This window comes from Salminus brasiliensis, chromosome 5, assembly GCF_030463535.1.
Source record: "Salminus brasiliensis chromosome 5, fSalBra1.hap2, whole genome shotgun sequence".
Taxonomy (NCBI): domain Eukaryota; kingdom Metazoa; phylum Chordata; class Actinopteri; order Characiformes; family Bryconidae; genus Salminus; species Salminus brasiliensis.
Genome location: NC_132882.1, coordinates 7,029,098 through 7,045,095, shown reverse-complemented (window position 1 = coordinate 7,045,095; position 15,998 = coordinate 7,029,098). Strand labels below are relative to the sequence as shown.

General features: G+C 43.2%; 2 protein-coding genes across 3 annotated transcripts; one reads left to right on the top strand and one right to left on the bottom strand.

The window, feature by feature from the left end:
- Positions 1-518: 518 nt before the first annotated feature.
- Positions 519-7,874, bottom strand: zic1 (zic family member 1 (odd-paired homolog, Drosophila)). The gene is made up of 3 exons (XM_072679326.1): positions 3,922-7,874; positions 3,110-3,273; positions 519-2,805 (listed from the first exon to the last, which is right to left on the bottom strand). The coding sequence occupies exons 1-3, from the start codon at positions 4,940-4,942 to the stop codon at positions 2,605-2,607; spliced, it is 1,386 nt and encodes a 461-aa protein (XP_072535427.1). The 5' UTR covers positions 4,943-7,874; the 3' UTR covers positions 519-2,604.
- On the top strand, positions 6,450-14,827 carry zic4 (zic family member 4). 2 transcript variants are annotated; one of them, XM_072679324.1, is made up of 5 exons: positions 6,450-6,625; positions 7,970-7,997; positions 8,797-10,215; positions 10,327-10,977; positions 13,101-14,827. In XM_072679324.1, the coding sequence occupies exons 3-5, from the start codon at positions 9,786-9,788 to the stop codon at positions 13,535-13,537; spliced, it is 1,518 nt and encodes a 505-aa protein (XP_072535425.1). In that variant the 5' UTR covers positions 6,450-6,625; positions 7,970-7,997; positions 8,797-9,785; the 3' UTR covers positions 13,538-14,827. The 2 variants fall into 2 exon arrangements, with proteins under 2 accessions (XP_072535425.1, XP_072535424.1); XM_072679323.1 differs by having other exon boundaries at positions 8,797-10,977.
- Positions 14,828-15,998: the final 1,171 nt, after the last annotated feature.

Sequence of the window (15,998 nt, the reverse complement as noted above, 5' to 3'; positions counted from 1 at the left end):
AATACATAACACTTTCTATTGCTAGTCTAACGGTGCATGAATGAAAATGTACCAGAACCTTAGAATAGATAGAGTGTTAAATAGAGTCGAACAATTCATTTTATTACCATCACTCACATATCTCAAAAGCTAATAACCCGTGAAAAAGAGAATATGAATGCATCTCGAAAAATCACCTCAGACATCATGCATCCCAGCCCTATTGCTTATTAGTGTTTGAATGTGCCAATGTATTTTTATGTGTGTTTTACTCTTTTTTCATTCTCTTTTCTTTTCTGCAGTCAATATCTTTTTTTTGGCCACTCACACGTCCTTTCGTTCACATGCACGCGCACCGGTGCACCCGCGGGCACGCGCTCCTGCACACCCCCGGGGAGGGAATGTAAACACTGCAGGCTATTGCACGCTCCTTAATACCTCAGCCCTCTGGATTTTGCAGTATTGCAGACGCTCGCGAACTGTCGTGGCCCTTATTTGTTAGCTGACGCAAAACGCAAATAAACACAAACATCCACGAATTAAGAAATATTGCAGTGATTGGTTTATTAGTTCCAGCACAGCCTCCAATTGTGAAAAGTTGCACGCGCCACCAAAAGCAGCCCAAGTTTTGTTTATTTCTATATTTAGCTCTTAAACAAAACTTTAACAACAGCAAAACAATCCAAAATTGTGAGCTAAACTCAAGGTTGATATTTTCTTTGACATCCAGAAGTTCAAAGCAACCATTTTTCATTATCCTAAACTCAACACCCCCACCAAAAAAAATAAAATCCACGCTGTGCAGTGCATTGGTGTGTGCGAGTCATGATGGCTGATGTGATCTCTGCCTAATGGGGCGCTCAGAAGGGCTGCAGCCAGGAACAAAGACCAGTACTGACTCTACATTTCAGCCCCCACCAACTCCTACAAACTGCTGGATCGAGGATAATTAGGCGCCACAATTAAGTAACCTCAACAGTTTAGAGAGCAGGGCCACGTTGGTAAATAAATCCGTCACGACTTGTCGTTTTGAACGCGAACATCCGCCTGCACGAGGGATCTGGGCGCACAGGCTCGAGCTGGACGAAGTAGAAAATGCAATTACTTGAGAAAAATTGGGCGATGTGGGCTACAAAGAGGCCGTGATGTGACCTGATGCAATTACGCTAACAGAATATAGAGTTACTGCATTGTGGACTTGACCTGCCATGAGTTGCGTGAATGAGTCCCATTGGCGTGTGGTTGACTTGCAGTTCGCACTTACATGCACACGTTAAGGGTTAAATTGCATACTACTACAGTTTAGATTGCTTTACATTCTTATTATCATATGGCTATTTTAAGATCAGGGGCATCCTGGGAATTGGTTCGTTTTTACTTTAGTTGCATTAAAAAATAAATTAAAAAAACTTTTGTGTGTATTTGTGTGCAAAATGTAAACCATATAACCCTATATTTTGCAGAAGCGTAAGATGCTCCAAGTGGAAAAAATATTTGTATTATTTTCTCCAGTCAGGCGCAGAGAAATAAAATGTAAAAGGCATTGTTGTTGTTGTTGTTGTACGTTTAATTCTTTAATATAGTACGAAATGTAACCAAACATGATTTGGAAAACTAAATTTTACATAACCCTACCAACGCATTTCTCCATAAATACCGATTAGGCCTAGCTCTAACATGAGTTACCGGTCCTTTACATGCGGATAAATATGGAAAACTGAGCTATGTACAAGTAATAATTTTCTTGCGACTGGCATTGCAATAAACAGATAGCTTTATATTTTATCACTTACATAAACAAGATTGACACGGAGTTTCAGGCTTTCACTACACATTTTTTATCGACATGACATTAAATAACAACAACTGTGCTACTCAGACTGGACTTGAGACGAAATGTTGCACTGGATACAAAAGCACATTAATACTAGTAATCGGTTAGGTAAACGTGTAGACGGTATAATACTGAGTAAATTCACATTTGGTACACATTAACTATAACATTCTTTGCAGTCAAGACTAATCATCGCAATATTCGTAAAGCCATCTCATTTTCCATATATCTAGGGACCACAATTTTTTCACAAAAGAAATTCCCTTAAAACTGTATTATGACTATTTACAAAATAAAATATTACATTTGAAACTAGGTAAATCTTTATGTACAAAAAAGAAAAAGAAAAACGAAAAACAGGCTTTGACCTGCTGGTGTCATGCAACTGATCTCCGGTGTGTACAGTCTTCCTCTCAAAAAAGGGAGGGGTAATAATAAAAAAATAAAAGCTTAAAAATAACAAACAAACAAAGAAACAAAAAATAAAAAATATATGTATGCATATTGGGGGGAAAGACTGGTAAGCTGGTTGTCGCCTTGCACCACGTCCATGCACGATTTTGCTATACAGTCATTTACCAAAAACCACACATAGGCTATATGAGGTTCTTCATTCTCTCCCCTTTATCTCTCACTCACTCTCTCTCTCTCTCTCTCTTTCTCTCTCTCTCAATTTTTCTTTCTCACTTTTAGGTCCTTGCGATCGGGCTGCCTTTTTGAGTCTTTGATTTTCCAAGCAGTCTTAATTCTGCAGTCTTTCTGTTTCCTTTCCTTTCTTGTTTTGAAAATATTTACACGTACCATTCGTTAAAATTTGACGACAGGGTGCTGTGAGTGGTCGTGTGGTGCACCGTGGACGAGGCTGCCGGCGATATGGAGCTGCTGCTCTGGTTCTCTGTGGACGGAGAGACGATGGTAGGGGGCGTGGAGGACTCGTAGCCTGAGCTGGCTGCGGGGGACGGCTGGGAGCCCTGGGACGACGACTCGTGGACCTTTAAAACAAAGAGCAAAAGCAAGGGAGTCAGTCATTGAGTTGGTGTACTAAAGCCAGGCTAAGTAGCATATAGTTCGTGGTTCCACCGTGATGACACACAACTATAGCTAATGTATGAATTTCTTAAAAAATCACAATTGTAAAAATATACTGACATATAATATATATAAATATGTATTGTCTGCTTCAGACTGAGGAAAATGTGAAAAAAGAAGCTACAAACATGAAAGGAAAGGGATAGCAATAAAATCAATAAATAATAATAATAAAAAAAAACTTTGGCTGTTGCTGTTGTTTCCTACCTTCATGTGTTTCCGGAGGGAGCTGGGGTGTGTGTACGATTTGTCGCACATTTTGCACAGATAGGGCTTATCTGACGTGTGGACGTGCATGTGTTTCTTTCGGTCGCTGCTGTTAGCAAACCTCCTGTCACAGCCGTCAAACTCACACTTAAAAGGTTTTTCACCTAAAGCACAAAGCGAAACACAAAACAGTTAATTTAAACCAGTGAACTGCGTTTAAACACGACCAAAACAAGCTTTGAGAAACTCTACAAATACTTGCAATTAAATACAGCATGCACTTGAAATAAATATAAATATAAGCACATGTAAACGGGGTGAAAAAAACAACAATCGTTCTCGTATTTATGACTATTTTTAAAACTAAATTTATATATGCAATTAAGCAGATTATAAGACAGCTTTAATCATAATACTTGTGTACATAAATAACTCTGACTAAATAATTGAAAACAAAAACACTGCAATTCGAAAAAGTGTGTTTAGACTGCTCATGCTGCAAAATCAACTGCAAATAACTCACTATAAATACGAATTATTTTTTTCCTTTTCTTTTAAATTGTTTTAATTATTACTATTATTATTTTTATTATTAGTAGTAGTATTATCTAATACGATCAAAGTAAATCTATCATTCGTAGCATATTTTACTTGTACTTATTAGTGTCACTTTTAAAACGGTTGTCGTATTATTATTATTATTATTATTATTATTATTATGACTCTTATTATTATTATTACTATTACTGCATTAGTGCTGTCACGAACCCACACCAGAACATTTAAAACCCAAGCATCTCCAATCGTCTTACCTGTATGAGTCCTCTTATGTATTTTTAGGTTCTCTGATCGCGCGAACACTTTGCCACAGCCGGGGAACGGACAGGGGAAAGGTTTCTCTCCCGTGTGCACGCGGATGTGGTTCACCAGTTTGTATTTGGCCTTGAAGGGCTTGCCCTCCCGTGAGCACTCCTCCCAGAAGCAGATGTGATTGCTCTGCTCAGGTCCGCCGACGTGCTCCACGGTGAGGTGCGTGACGAGCTCGTGCATGGTGCTGAACGTCTTGTTGCACGACTTCTTGGGGCTGCTGAGCTGCTCGGGTTCGACCCACTTGCAGATGAGCTCCTGTTTGATGGGCTGTCGCATGTAGCGGAAGAAGGCACCGGCGCCGTGGTGCGCGGCCGCCACGTTCACGTTCACGGCCCCGTAGCCGTGAAGAGGTGCGGGTGCGTAGTGCTCGGGCCGCGGACTCGCGGCCACGTGGCCGTACTGCTCGGCGGCGGCACGGCCGTACACGTCGCCCGAGAAGCCCAGGCGCATCTGCCCGTTGACCACGTTGGGCGCCGCCTGCTCGTGCAGTCCGGGGAAGAGCAGGTGGCCCGCCGCGTCCGAGGGCGCGTGAGGCGCCGCGAAGCTCCCGGCAGCGGCGGCGGCCGCGGCGGCAGACGCGAAGAGGCCGTGCTGCGCGCCCGCCGCCTCGCCGAAGCCGCGGTTACGGAATAGGAAGTCCCGGGTGGAGTTGAAAGTGGAGTATGAGCTCACGTGGCCCGCGTGGTGGTGATGCGGGTGGTGCGGGTGATGCGAGTGGTGCGGGTGGCCCAGGGCGGCCGCGGCGGCCGCGTAACCGGGCGCTTGTGATGAGAACGCCGTCGCCTGGCTCGAGCCCAGGTCGTGCGAGCTGGGGTTCAGCTTGAAGGCGCCCATGCCGTCGGCGAACGGATTTATCCCCAAAGCCACGTCCCTGTCCGACACCTCGCCTGTTGAGTGATGTCTGGAGGAGCCGAAAGTAGTCACTCCAATCGCCGGGTACTGCGCTCCGGCGTCCAGCAGCATCTTCAAGCGTCTGCGGCGAGCGAAGAATGCGAGAATCACACACTCGCGCGCGCACACACACTCACGCACACACTCTCCTCTCGACTAGTCTGTCTCTGGAAGGGTGTGTTTTTTACGCGGGCTTAAAGCGGGCTGCGCAAAAAAGGAGTGCAACTCCAATCCCCCTTCTATTTCTATTTAGTTTTTTGCGTTGTTGTTTCTTGGCTTTTTCTCTCGCTCCCTCTTTTTCAGCCCAGAGGAATTCCCCCCGAAAAAAGTCCGGCCCGTCCGGTGCGCGGCGCAAATCATGTGCGGTTTTCTCGTCTCGTGCTGTTTTTTTGCGGTTCGCCTTTCCCGCGGCGCAACTTTTCACCTCCTCAGTCAGGCGGTGAGCTCCAGACTGATAGTCGCAATCATTCCTGCAGATAAATGAATTGAAAAGACAACACAGTCCGACCCCTGATGAATGGGGGGAGTGGGGTGTTGGGGTGGGGGGGAGAGAGAGAGAAGGGACGGGATGGGATGTGGAGGAAGAGAGGAGAAGGGGGGTAGCACGTGACCCCATGCCCGGGCGACCATTGGAGAGGGTGAGCGCCCCCCCTACACATCCACCCCACCCTCCACTACCGCTCACTTACCGAATAACGGCGCGATTGGTCCGCGCGCATCATCAATCCGCGATCGTCAGGTTGCATGACTGCGTTTTTCGGGATGAAATTCGCCAAAAAAAGAGTGCATGTATGCACTACAGATCTCCGTGTGTTTGTGCATCATGCACCACTGTTTCTCCACCGAACGCTCAGTCTGCACGCAGGGCTTCTCCAAGGTAAATAAGCACCTGAGTTTAGTAAACAGTCCGGGGCATTTGGTGTGTAGGGTCTCGACCACATGTACATATGTACAGCTTATATCGATCACTTTCCCCAGGAGCAGTAGCGACAAAAGAATTTTAACTGGCAAGCTATTATGGTTAATAATATTTAATCATCAGTTTTGTGCAAACATACACCACAACCAAACACTACTAAAATAAAACAAAACGACCCATACCACAAAGGGCCTAATTGTAGGGCAATTAGATGAAGTTCATCCATATGTGCTATTGATCAAATGTAGACCCTCAAGTTCTGCACCAAAGCCTAGTCCTCATTCTATAAACGCATATATATATATATAATTTTTTTTTCTCTCCTCATTTCCCTATCTTTTCTGATCGATGAATCACAGCCCGCGCGCCTAAAGTGGTGACCCTCTGTGCTAAAAGTGGCCTTTGAAAACAGATAATATACATCCATGCTTTACTGCAGCAACTATTACTACTAATACAAAACACACAATTAGGTCGTTCTCTTTTTATCATCTGTGTTTATCTAAGAGAGGGAAAGAGCGAGGCCGCAATGTATCACTGTTGCGTGCTCTAAAAGTTGTGGGTTGTCGAAGTTATCAAGTGGGATTTGCGGCGCTCTCTGCAGGAAACTCGGGCGGCTGGAGTTCAAAGCCATACGAGCCATCGGAATAAAATCCGGACTGCAGCCTTCTGCTTCATGCATTTTCCAACTCATTCCAGACAGAGGGAGAGAGAGGGAGAGAGAGAGAGGGGAGAGAGAGAGAGAGGACGTGGGATTGTTATTTTCAACATTTTTGTCTGAAGGAACTTGACTTTCTAAAAGAAATGTGGAGGATGTCTTCAACAGGTGGAAAACGGTAAGGAGGACACAACAAAGGTTCTAGTTGGAAGTGACTTCCATGTATGCAATAAAGTGATTCCAAACCTAGTCGAGAATAACTGCATGTGCTGCTTTTCCCTTTATTTAGTTTAGAATTGGTACAATTTAGTACAGAAATGACCATTTCCTGGTTAAGTGTCTCTCCCAGAACAAAATCCAATCGATCTGCCCTGTGTTTGTTCTGTTTCACAATATTTTTATGAAGTTTGAATAAAGCTCAATCACTAAATTAGGATATTGTAATTATTTCTTAAAGTCTATGTCATGGCCAGACACCTTCCAAAGCTGTATGCATCTTGAAAAATCTCAATCTGCTGAAGAATCGTCATGTGCTCCTTTTTAATTTCCTTTCATTACTAGGTTCAGTTAGGCTTTATTCGACACGGAAGACAACCAAAGAGAAGCTTAGAAATCAAACATGCGTTTAAGGCCTCGAGCTCTGAAATGCCGAAGGAGTGCAGCTGCAACCCATATCACACTCCGCTCGACTAACATCTTCACTATCTGTCACACTTCACACAATGTTTACTTATTTATGACACGGATGTTCTGGCAGTGTCACCAAAGGCCTGATAGATCAATTCAGCCGAGCTCTCAGGAGAGTCTCAATTGACTTGCATCAATTATTAAATACATATCCAATATTAGGGAAACGACACGCATGAGGGTGCACACGCAACTTGAAACAGTGGGCTGTTGCTAATGGAATGTTTTTTTTTTAATTCCCCCAAAATACAGTAGCTTCATTAACACTTAATGGAAGACAATGTAAAAAATATTTAATTCCAAATTCTTACACAATGTAAACAACAACTGCCAGATTCAAATGATGTCAAAAGTGAAATACGGTAAAATGGCCACGTGTTTGCATGACAATGACGATATATTTTATAAACGTCTAATCACGTATTTCAGTGTTCAGCAGTGCTCAATACCATGTGCTTCATATAAGTGCAATTACGTTGTGTGGTGAAAATGCTTATTAAAACGATCTTGCTATGGCTGAGAGACAAGTGGTAGCACGGTAACTTTCAGTGCTCATAATTGCTGGGCCATGTCCATAGTTGTGAGCACTACACCCGGGATTGCGTTGCATGGCACTGGCTACAAGTTTACTAACGTGCTGCTGTGACATGTTGTCAAAAGACATGAGTGTTTTTGCAGCGTCAGAAGTGACTCATCACTCTTAAACAATCCGCCTGAACGCGTGTGGAGATTGCACATCTGATATTTGACATGAATCTAATGGTTACTGTTTGACCTCCCCCTCGAGGTCACCGCACACAACAATTCCTGTTTGACTCTGGCTGATTTGATTAAGACACGGCAACCAAGCAGTGATGATCAAGGTAAGAATATTCAATTAGACTTTCCATATGCAAAATTAATTTAATCGAGAGTTATGCGAGGAGAAAATTGAGCAATTTTAGGCCACTAAACTCATTTACATGATTTGTAGCCTAAAGCCGTTGTGTATATATTTTTAATTAATATCAGCACACTATTATAGCTGGAATTGTTTTGGATTTGCTTACATGTTGTACGTTTTTTGCACATTATAAATGTATTGTATCGAACTATAGTTTAATAAAGCAACGTATATATTCTGTTTAGAAACTTCCAGACATTGCAGCATATTCTGTCACCTTTTAGAGTCCATGCAAATACTTGCATACACATACAAGACAAAATTAGTCAGTTCCAAAAACTTTCGCCATGTGTTCAGTATCGTATAGATGTACACATACTTGGCCTATTTATATCCCATGCAACGTTTCTGTTTCACAAAATTATCAAATTACGGAAAATTCCATGCTGCAGTTCTTGCACAAAAAAAACAACTATTTTATTCGCATGTCCTGTCCAGTCCAGAACATCTTTTATAACTGTAAAAGTGCACCACTGTTCTATATGAAAAGTATATACTGTATTTAAGATTTTGGAAATGTCTTTATATACACAATTACGCATTAGAATGCGAGGGAATTGATTGTTATGAAAGATTTAATAGGTTTTAGATTTGATTCAGTTCAATAAAAATAAATGCGTTTTAGTAAGCATACATACTACAAGTATTTGCCCCTCCAGTTGTAGAGTCAATGGCGCGCCTAATGGATGATCAATACGTTTTATTTGTTGGACGCACAGTTTGTTTACTGAGTTGCTGTTTCAGCAAGCGTCCCCTGCTTTGCTGCCCCTGCCTTCACTAAGCGCCTCCTTCTGCGCGACTGAGCCGCTCATGGACAGAGCCGGACGGGGCGAGGGGGCAAAATGAACTCCGATCACAACAACAGACATCTCCACATGAAGTTTTTTGCACACTTTTCTGCAGTCGGGTCCCTTGGGGGCGCGGACGAAATCGCTACTAAGGACAAAGAGGGTACGCGTAAAAGTGTTTCTTTAGCTTTCTTAGACAAGACCATGCATAGCCTAATGCTAGCATAGCATTGAAACCCCCGTGCGCATAGGCGCATAGTCTTATCAAACGGGTCGTATTGCTTTCTTCAATCCAACTTTGCTGAGACTTTGGGCAACATCGCCGAGGAACGGGCTGAACCCCTGGACGCCAACTTTGAGAAGCCTAAACTATTTATCGAGTTTGGATGCAGCAGCACATCGACCTTCCTCATCGTAATCATTTCCCAATGACTGCTTTGGCTACCTGTAACTTTGGGATTAAGGTAAAAAAGAGAAAACTACAATCATCTTTGCATAACAAAAAATAAACTTTTATTTTTTTGTGTTCTATATCTCGGCGCAGGCGCCCTGGCTCCTTCTCGCTGTCACTAAAACATTTTTTCCCCCTTCACACTGGAAACTGTCACAAGTGACGTCAATCACCGAGCTCTGACCAATTAGAGAGCGGGATGATTGTTCGGCTCGGCGGGCTGCAGCGCCTACCATGAATCTCTATTCAGTATATCAAAGCGTCCTGCTGCTGCCTCTCAACCGAATGGGATTCCATGTAGGCACAGAGATAGGAACTAAACTTTAGGAAGTTTTTATTTTTTTTCTTGTTGTTTTTTTATCCCCCCGCATTTTTTCCTCTGCTCTAAAGCGATTAAAATATATTTGTCATCATCATTATTATTTTGCCTGCTGTCAAGTTATTCAAAAAAAAAAAAAAATTAGGAGTAATGAGCGTGGATGCTTTGGGAAGCCCCGTGATGGACCCTACGTTTTCCAAACGGAACACGGCGCTGAGATTAGTTGACTTGGCAGGGGCTCACCACCATCACCATCATCACCACCATACCCCTCAGAGCGTGACAGGCTTCCCGGGGTTCAGCAGCCATCCCCACTCAATGGCTCACTCGCACCCTGGGGAGATTACTGCGGAACCCCGCCTGGGGCCGAGTCCATTCGGGCCAGAACACATGGGGCACTCCGCGGCCCTCAAAATCAGCCCAGCCCATCATTATTCCCACCGCCACCACCACCACCACCACAATCATCATATTGCAGGCCACGGCGAAGTGGTCTCCAGTCAAACGGGAGCCTTTGGCCCGGTGCAAGCGGCGACGGTGCCCTACTCTATGTCTCACACGGCCCAGGCATTATCCGCAGGTAGGGACTTCCTCATCCGACGCGATCTGACCGCTCCAGCCATGCCTGTGCTGAGCGAGCAGGCGGCGTCCGCTTCCACCTCTCATCACGGAATGTTTGTCTCGACAACAGGTAGCAGCTACCCGGGACACTATGGTCAGCACGCCGACGCCCTCTTCCCCGGACTCCAGCACGAGCAGCCGTCCAGCGGAGCGCCAGGTGGCCAAGCCCTGAACGGACAAATAAGGTTGGGAATACCTGGAGACATGTACGTGAGGTCTGATCATCACTTGACTCCAGTGGCGAGCTCCAGGGCGGACCCGTTCGCAGCCTCGCCTCTGCACGGCTACGGCGGACTCAGTCTGAACATGAACCTCGGCGCTCATCACCACCACCACCACCACCAGCATCACCAGCACCCCCACCACCACGGCGCCGGCGCCTTCCTTCGCTACATGCGGCAGCCTATCAAGCAGGAGCTCATCTGCAAGTGGCTGGAACCGGAGCACTCCACCAAGAAACTTTGCTCCAAGACCTACAGCACCATGCACGAGCTCGTGACCCATGTGACCGTGGAGCACGTCGGCGGACCCGAGCAGGCGAACCACGTCTGCTTCTGGGAAGAGTGTCCTCGGGAAGGGAAGCCCTTTAAGGCCAAATACAAACTTGTGAACCACATCCGTGTGCACACGGGAGAGAAACCGTTTCCCTGTCCGTTCCCCGGCTGTGGCAAAGTGTTCGCGCGTTCAGAGAACCTGAAAATCCACAAGAGGACTCACACAGGTCAGTGACTTGCATGGTTCCTGCAACGTACGCTGTGTGTGTGTGTGATCTGCCAATGCTTTAAAACTGAATTAATTGAAATACAGTTAATAATAGACGACTGAAAATAAAAACAGTGCTGATCCATTGGGTTATTCGGGTTTCTCGTCGTTTTCTGATTAAATAAAATTTAAAGCATTAGAATTGTATTTCCCTGTTTTTTAAGTTATCGTGGCAATTGAGACAAATGCTGAAATCACACTTCTTGTAGTCGATGATATCTGAGTGTAAATTTCACGTGTATTTCCATTCGGACATTTTTCCGATAGTTTCACACGTTTTTTTCAGGTTCAGGGAAAAATAGCCAGTTTAATAGCAACAATTTCACCTGTAGCTTATTGAAGAATTTCTGATTGCGTGTTAAAAATCATATTATTATTATTATACTTCATATTAATTACGTTTTTAATTAATTCTTTAGCACAATAAACACCATGACACATTTCTGCAAATGCTTTGCTTTCCTTTTGAATCCAGTCTTGGGGCCTACTACATGGAGTGCGTCCAAGTCATGCCTGTTGATAAAATATGGGAGAGAAACTCTTAACGCTGTTTTTCTCAGATACAGTTACATTTTTACTGATGACATTTGAAATTGTTAATTAACACAATATATAATTATTAGTGCTTTACGACTGGATGTCTTGACAGTAAATGTAAACTTAGGGCTAAGTTTTATTCGCAAATTAACCCCTTATGTACAAAGCACAAATGCTACTTGCTACTTAGCTTAGCTTCTGCTAGCTTCAATGTATCTTTTTTCTTAAACGTCTACATTATTGTCTTTATTTTTTAGAAAAAGCTAAAATACTAAACGCTATGTTTGCTAATGATAATGTTTTTGTTCTTTTCCCCATACTGTTTTTAAGTTTGTTTTGTATATCATTTGTAGACTTTTAAGAATTAGTATTTGAATAATAGTAATAATTAGTCACAATTAAGTTCATTATACTAGTAATAATAAAGCCTATATATCTAACCTTAAGCAACAAGTCGTTTAGGGCACAGAGCCCAAAGGCCTGAGTTCACTGGATACCCTTCGTGTAGATTCTTCAGCTATATGGAACTCTTCCCATTATAATTAGCTCTGACTCTTCAGCACTATTAAGCTGTGATTACTATGATTCATTCCAACATGGCAACTTGTTTCTTGGGAGGCCTCCCTAGATCACAAGCCTAGCTTTAAAGCTGTTGAGACCTCTGCTTTAATTCCCATCCCCCAGCCACGGCGTTTCGATATACCTGCTCATGGTTTTCAATACGACAATAGTTATTTTCAAGAGAAGTTAATATTGCCAAGCCTTAGCCTAATATTCCCTAGCCAACGAGTCTGTTGCCTTTCCTGTTGGCATCCCCCATGGCAAAAGGGCTGATTCCCTGCGTAGTGGAATCTCAGTGTTTGGTTATGGATGCAGTTTCCCAAGGGTGTCTTTGCTCGTTTCTCGCTTGTACTACACTAATACCCTTGATTGGCTCTCTCAGCCCAACAGCTGAAGGTCAAATTGATATTCAACACGCGAGTTTAATTAGACAGCAGCAATTACACATTCTCATAAGCGACTGGCTCGCGCGTGTGCGGCGAAAATCAATGTCTTGTGATTTGAATGTAATTAATTCAACCATTCACAGCACCTAGTGCTCGTTGCAAGCCCCTGCTGTACTTACAGTAATACAAAATGTACCTTCGACCATGCAGCCGCCAGTGAGGCAGGTTTATTATGCTAGTGTTATAGTGTATAGTAATATGACATATAATGCAAGCCCGTTATTTTACGTGAGTGTGCTGTAAAACATCACATACGAGGTGTGTGACATTAACAATTTGCAAATGTGAAAGAAGAGCAGGAGAAGAGCAGGCTATTACAGGACCTGCTAAAAAATCTATGACACTGGAGTTCACAGTTCGTGCACAGTTTGCCAACGGTTTAAATGTTATACCCCGAGGGACTGATTGAGGGTCTCTTGTTCACTCAATTATGCAGTTGGGTTTCATTCTTTTTAAACACTTCCCGAAGTGGTGGTCGTGATGACACGTTGATATGCCCTTTTTCACAACTGATGTAATCTCTGTTTTCTTGTTTTAGGCGAAAAGCCATTTAAATGCGAGTTTGATGGCTGTGACAGACGTTTTGCAAACAGCAGTGACCGGAAAAAGCACTCCCACGTGCACACCAGCGATAAACCCTACAACTGCAAAGTGAGAGGTTGTGACAAATCGTACACGCACCCCAGCTCTTTGAGGAAGCACATGAAGGTCCACTGCAAGTCCCCACCTCCGAGTTCGGGTTACGAGTCATCGACCCCGTCTCTGGTTTCTCCGTCGTCGGACTTGGGCCGAGAGCCAGCACCCTCCGCGCTTTCTGAGTCCCTCTCGGGCTCGCAGGCAGCCAATTTGAGCGAGTGGTACGTGTGCCACAGCTCGGGGGCCAGCGGTGCCCAGAGCCCCCCCAGCGGCTCGTCCACACCCGACCCTTCGGATGGACCACCGTACAGGAATTCTGAAAGAGGGGACGCGTTCTAGACAGAAAAAAAAACACTGATGCGGACTCTCCATTCCTGAATTCAGAGAGAAAGTGTATTCAAGAAAACTGAGTGTAAAGGTGTACTAGAAGGCGAGCGCGTCTACAATACAGTGCGTGCGTTCTAGAATGCACGAGGTAAGTGTGTTCTAGAATGTACAAAGGTGAATGCGTTCTAGAATGCGCGCAAGGAATGCGTACTTGAATGCACAAAGTGAATGCGTTCTAGAATGCACGAGGTAAGTGTGTTCTAGAATGTACCAAGGTGAATGCGTTCTAGAATGCGCGCAAGGAATGCGTACTAGAATGCACAAAGTGAATGCGTTCTAGAATGCACGAGGTAAGTGTGTTCTAGAATGTACAAAGGTGAATGCGTTCTAGAATGCACAAAGTGAATGCGTTCTACAACGCAAAACTAGAGTGCGTTCTAGAACGCAAAAACACTAAAGCTATTTGAAGGTTTTGCCTTCTGCAGAACTCCAATGCGTTCTGGAATTCAGACCGCTGACTCCAGAACATTCCCTTGGCCAAGTGACTTTGCAGCTTAATTTCTTACTTTTTCTCCCAGGCTGAGGACAGTCAGGAACGCTGGCCTGTGTTTTCGTGGCCCAACCGTACAATGCACTGGCGCAATGACAGCTAATGTCACAGCCAAACCACAAGCTGAGGTAGCCAACTTGTTTCCCACATGGCTGACTATGAACTGATATCACGAGTGTCCATTTCCCTGAATGGTGTACTGGTCGATCGTCCGCATGTGGGTGTATTATTTTGTAAATTCTAATTTGACTTCAATAACTTCTTAATTTATTTTTGAACCAGTATTGAATTTCTTTTTGTATTATCGAACCAAAGTGCTTCAACTTAAAAAAGTGTACATTTGTAAATAACAACGTTTTAATGTGTATGTGTCAACGGTAATTTTGTAAGGTTAAGTATTTCAGATATTTTTAAATGTTTGCTACTATTGTTTGTAAAAAAAATTATAATAATATTTGGTATCATTTGAATAATTTGAATTTCATAAAGACGTAGACAATATCTTCTTGTGCTTTCTGCAGCCGAGACAGTTTGATGGAAGTATTGTTACTGTATTTGATATGACATTTCATTTATTATTAGTCATTGATAAATGTGAACATTTTGCATTTTGTGATTTTTGTAAATCGCGTCAACAACTCATTTTTACAAAAAAAAAACAATTATAAAAGGAGACCTTAAAATGTGTACCGAAATGCCTTGTAAGTTGTCAGTATTTTGAATAAACTGTGTACAATGACATGCAAAAATAATCACGAGTAGACTTCAGCTTCAAAGTGACATAAACTGATACTACTTATGCCAGCAGCAGAACACTGCAAAGGGCTAATAAAATTGAAAAGGAAAGATCAGAAAATGGTAAATTAAAGCATGTACAATTTTTCTATCCCAAATAGGAAAAACATATCGTTATTTATTTATTGATTGATGTTCTACATTTTTTTGTAAATAATAGTAATGACTTGCCTATTCTGGGACAAAACAAATCGTGTAGCTTCCTCCCCTAGTTTTCAGTTTCCATGGCCATGCCTCGCTTTTATATCCCTTTATATTTCTTATATACACATAGGTAGCCCTGTTTTATACTCCGATTACGTGGATAGCATTTGATGAAAGGCTTGCGTATTCTCCCCCAGACATCAAAGAACGTTTTATACAAAGAGCTATTTCTTCACGACGGTGAATCTTCATGGTGAGTTAGGATTTCTATGGCAATCGCCGAGTCAGACTCAAATAATATGGGGGCCGGGGAGGTGGACTCAAAAGACTGCTTTAAAGAATGCAATATTTGCAGCCCATGGGGTCGGAAACCCTAATATATGTTTTTATTCATAGGAAAGAATTCTTTTAGCTTTGCTTCGACAAGAACCGACAAGAGGTCAATGGAAATACAATCAAGTGTTTTATATCTGTCTATCTATCTATCTATCTATCTATCTATCTATGTATCCGTTACAACATCGATATTTCTCCATTTTTAAGCTGATAACAGCTAAGTTTAACAGGCAGGGCTTAGAAAGTTGTTTCCAACTTCCTTCGTTTTCACTCAAGCGTAATGCATTTGAATGCCACGAGGCTGTGGGTGGATACGCATTGCACGATGAGATACGTTTTAGTTCGTCTCCTTTGGTAATTGTCTTGTTGTTTGCACTATCCAGTGCTCCTCTGAATAGAAGAAAAAAATAAACACAACGAGAAATAGCTAAACAGTTGAGTCCTCCATAGTACCAGCTCTTGTGCATGAATGGAGAGAGGGATAGTTTGGTCTCAATTGAAGCGAGGAGCCTTTGAAGTGTTGGTTATTATCAGAAGGATTCCTGCATGTAGTCTAAACGACGTTGATGACACGGAAAGACTTCTTTGTCACCAATTTGATCGCCCCCATCTTTTCAAAAAGCGTCTCAAGCTTTTAGTTCCACCCAT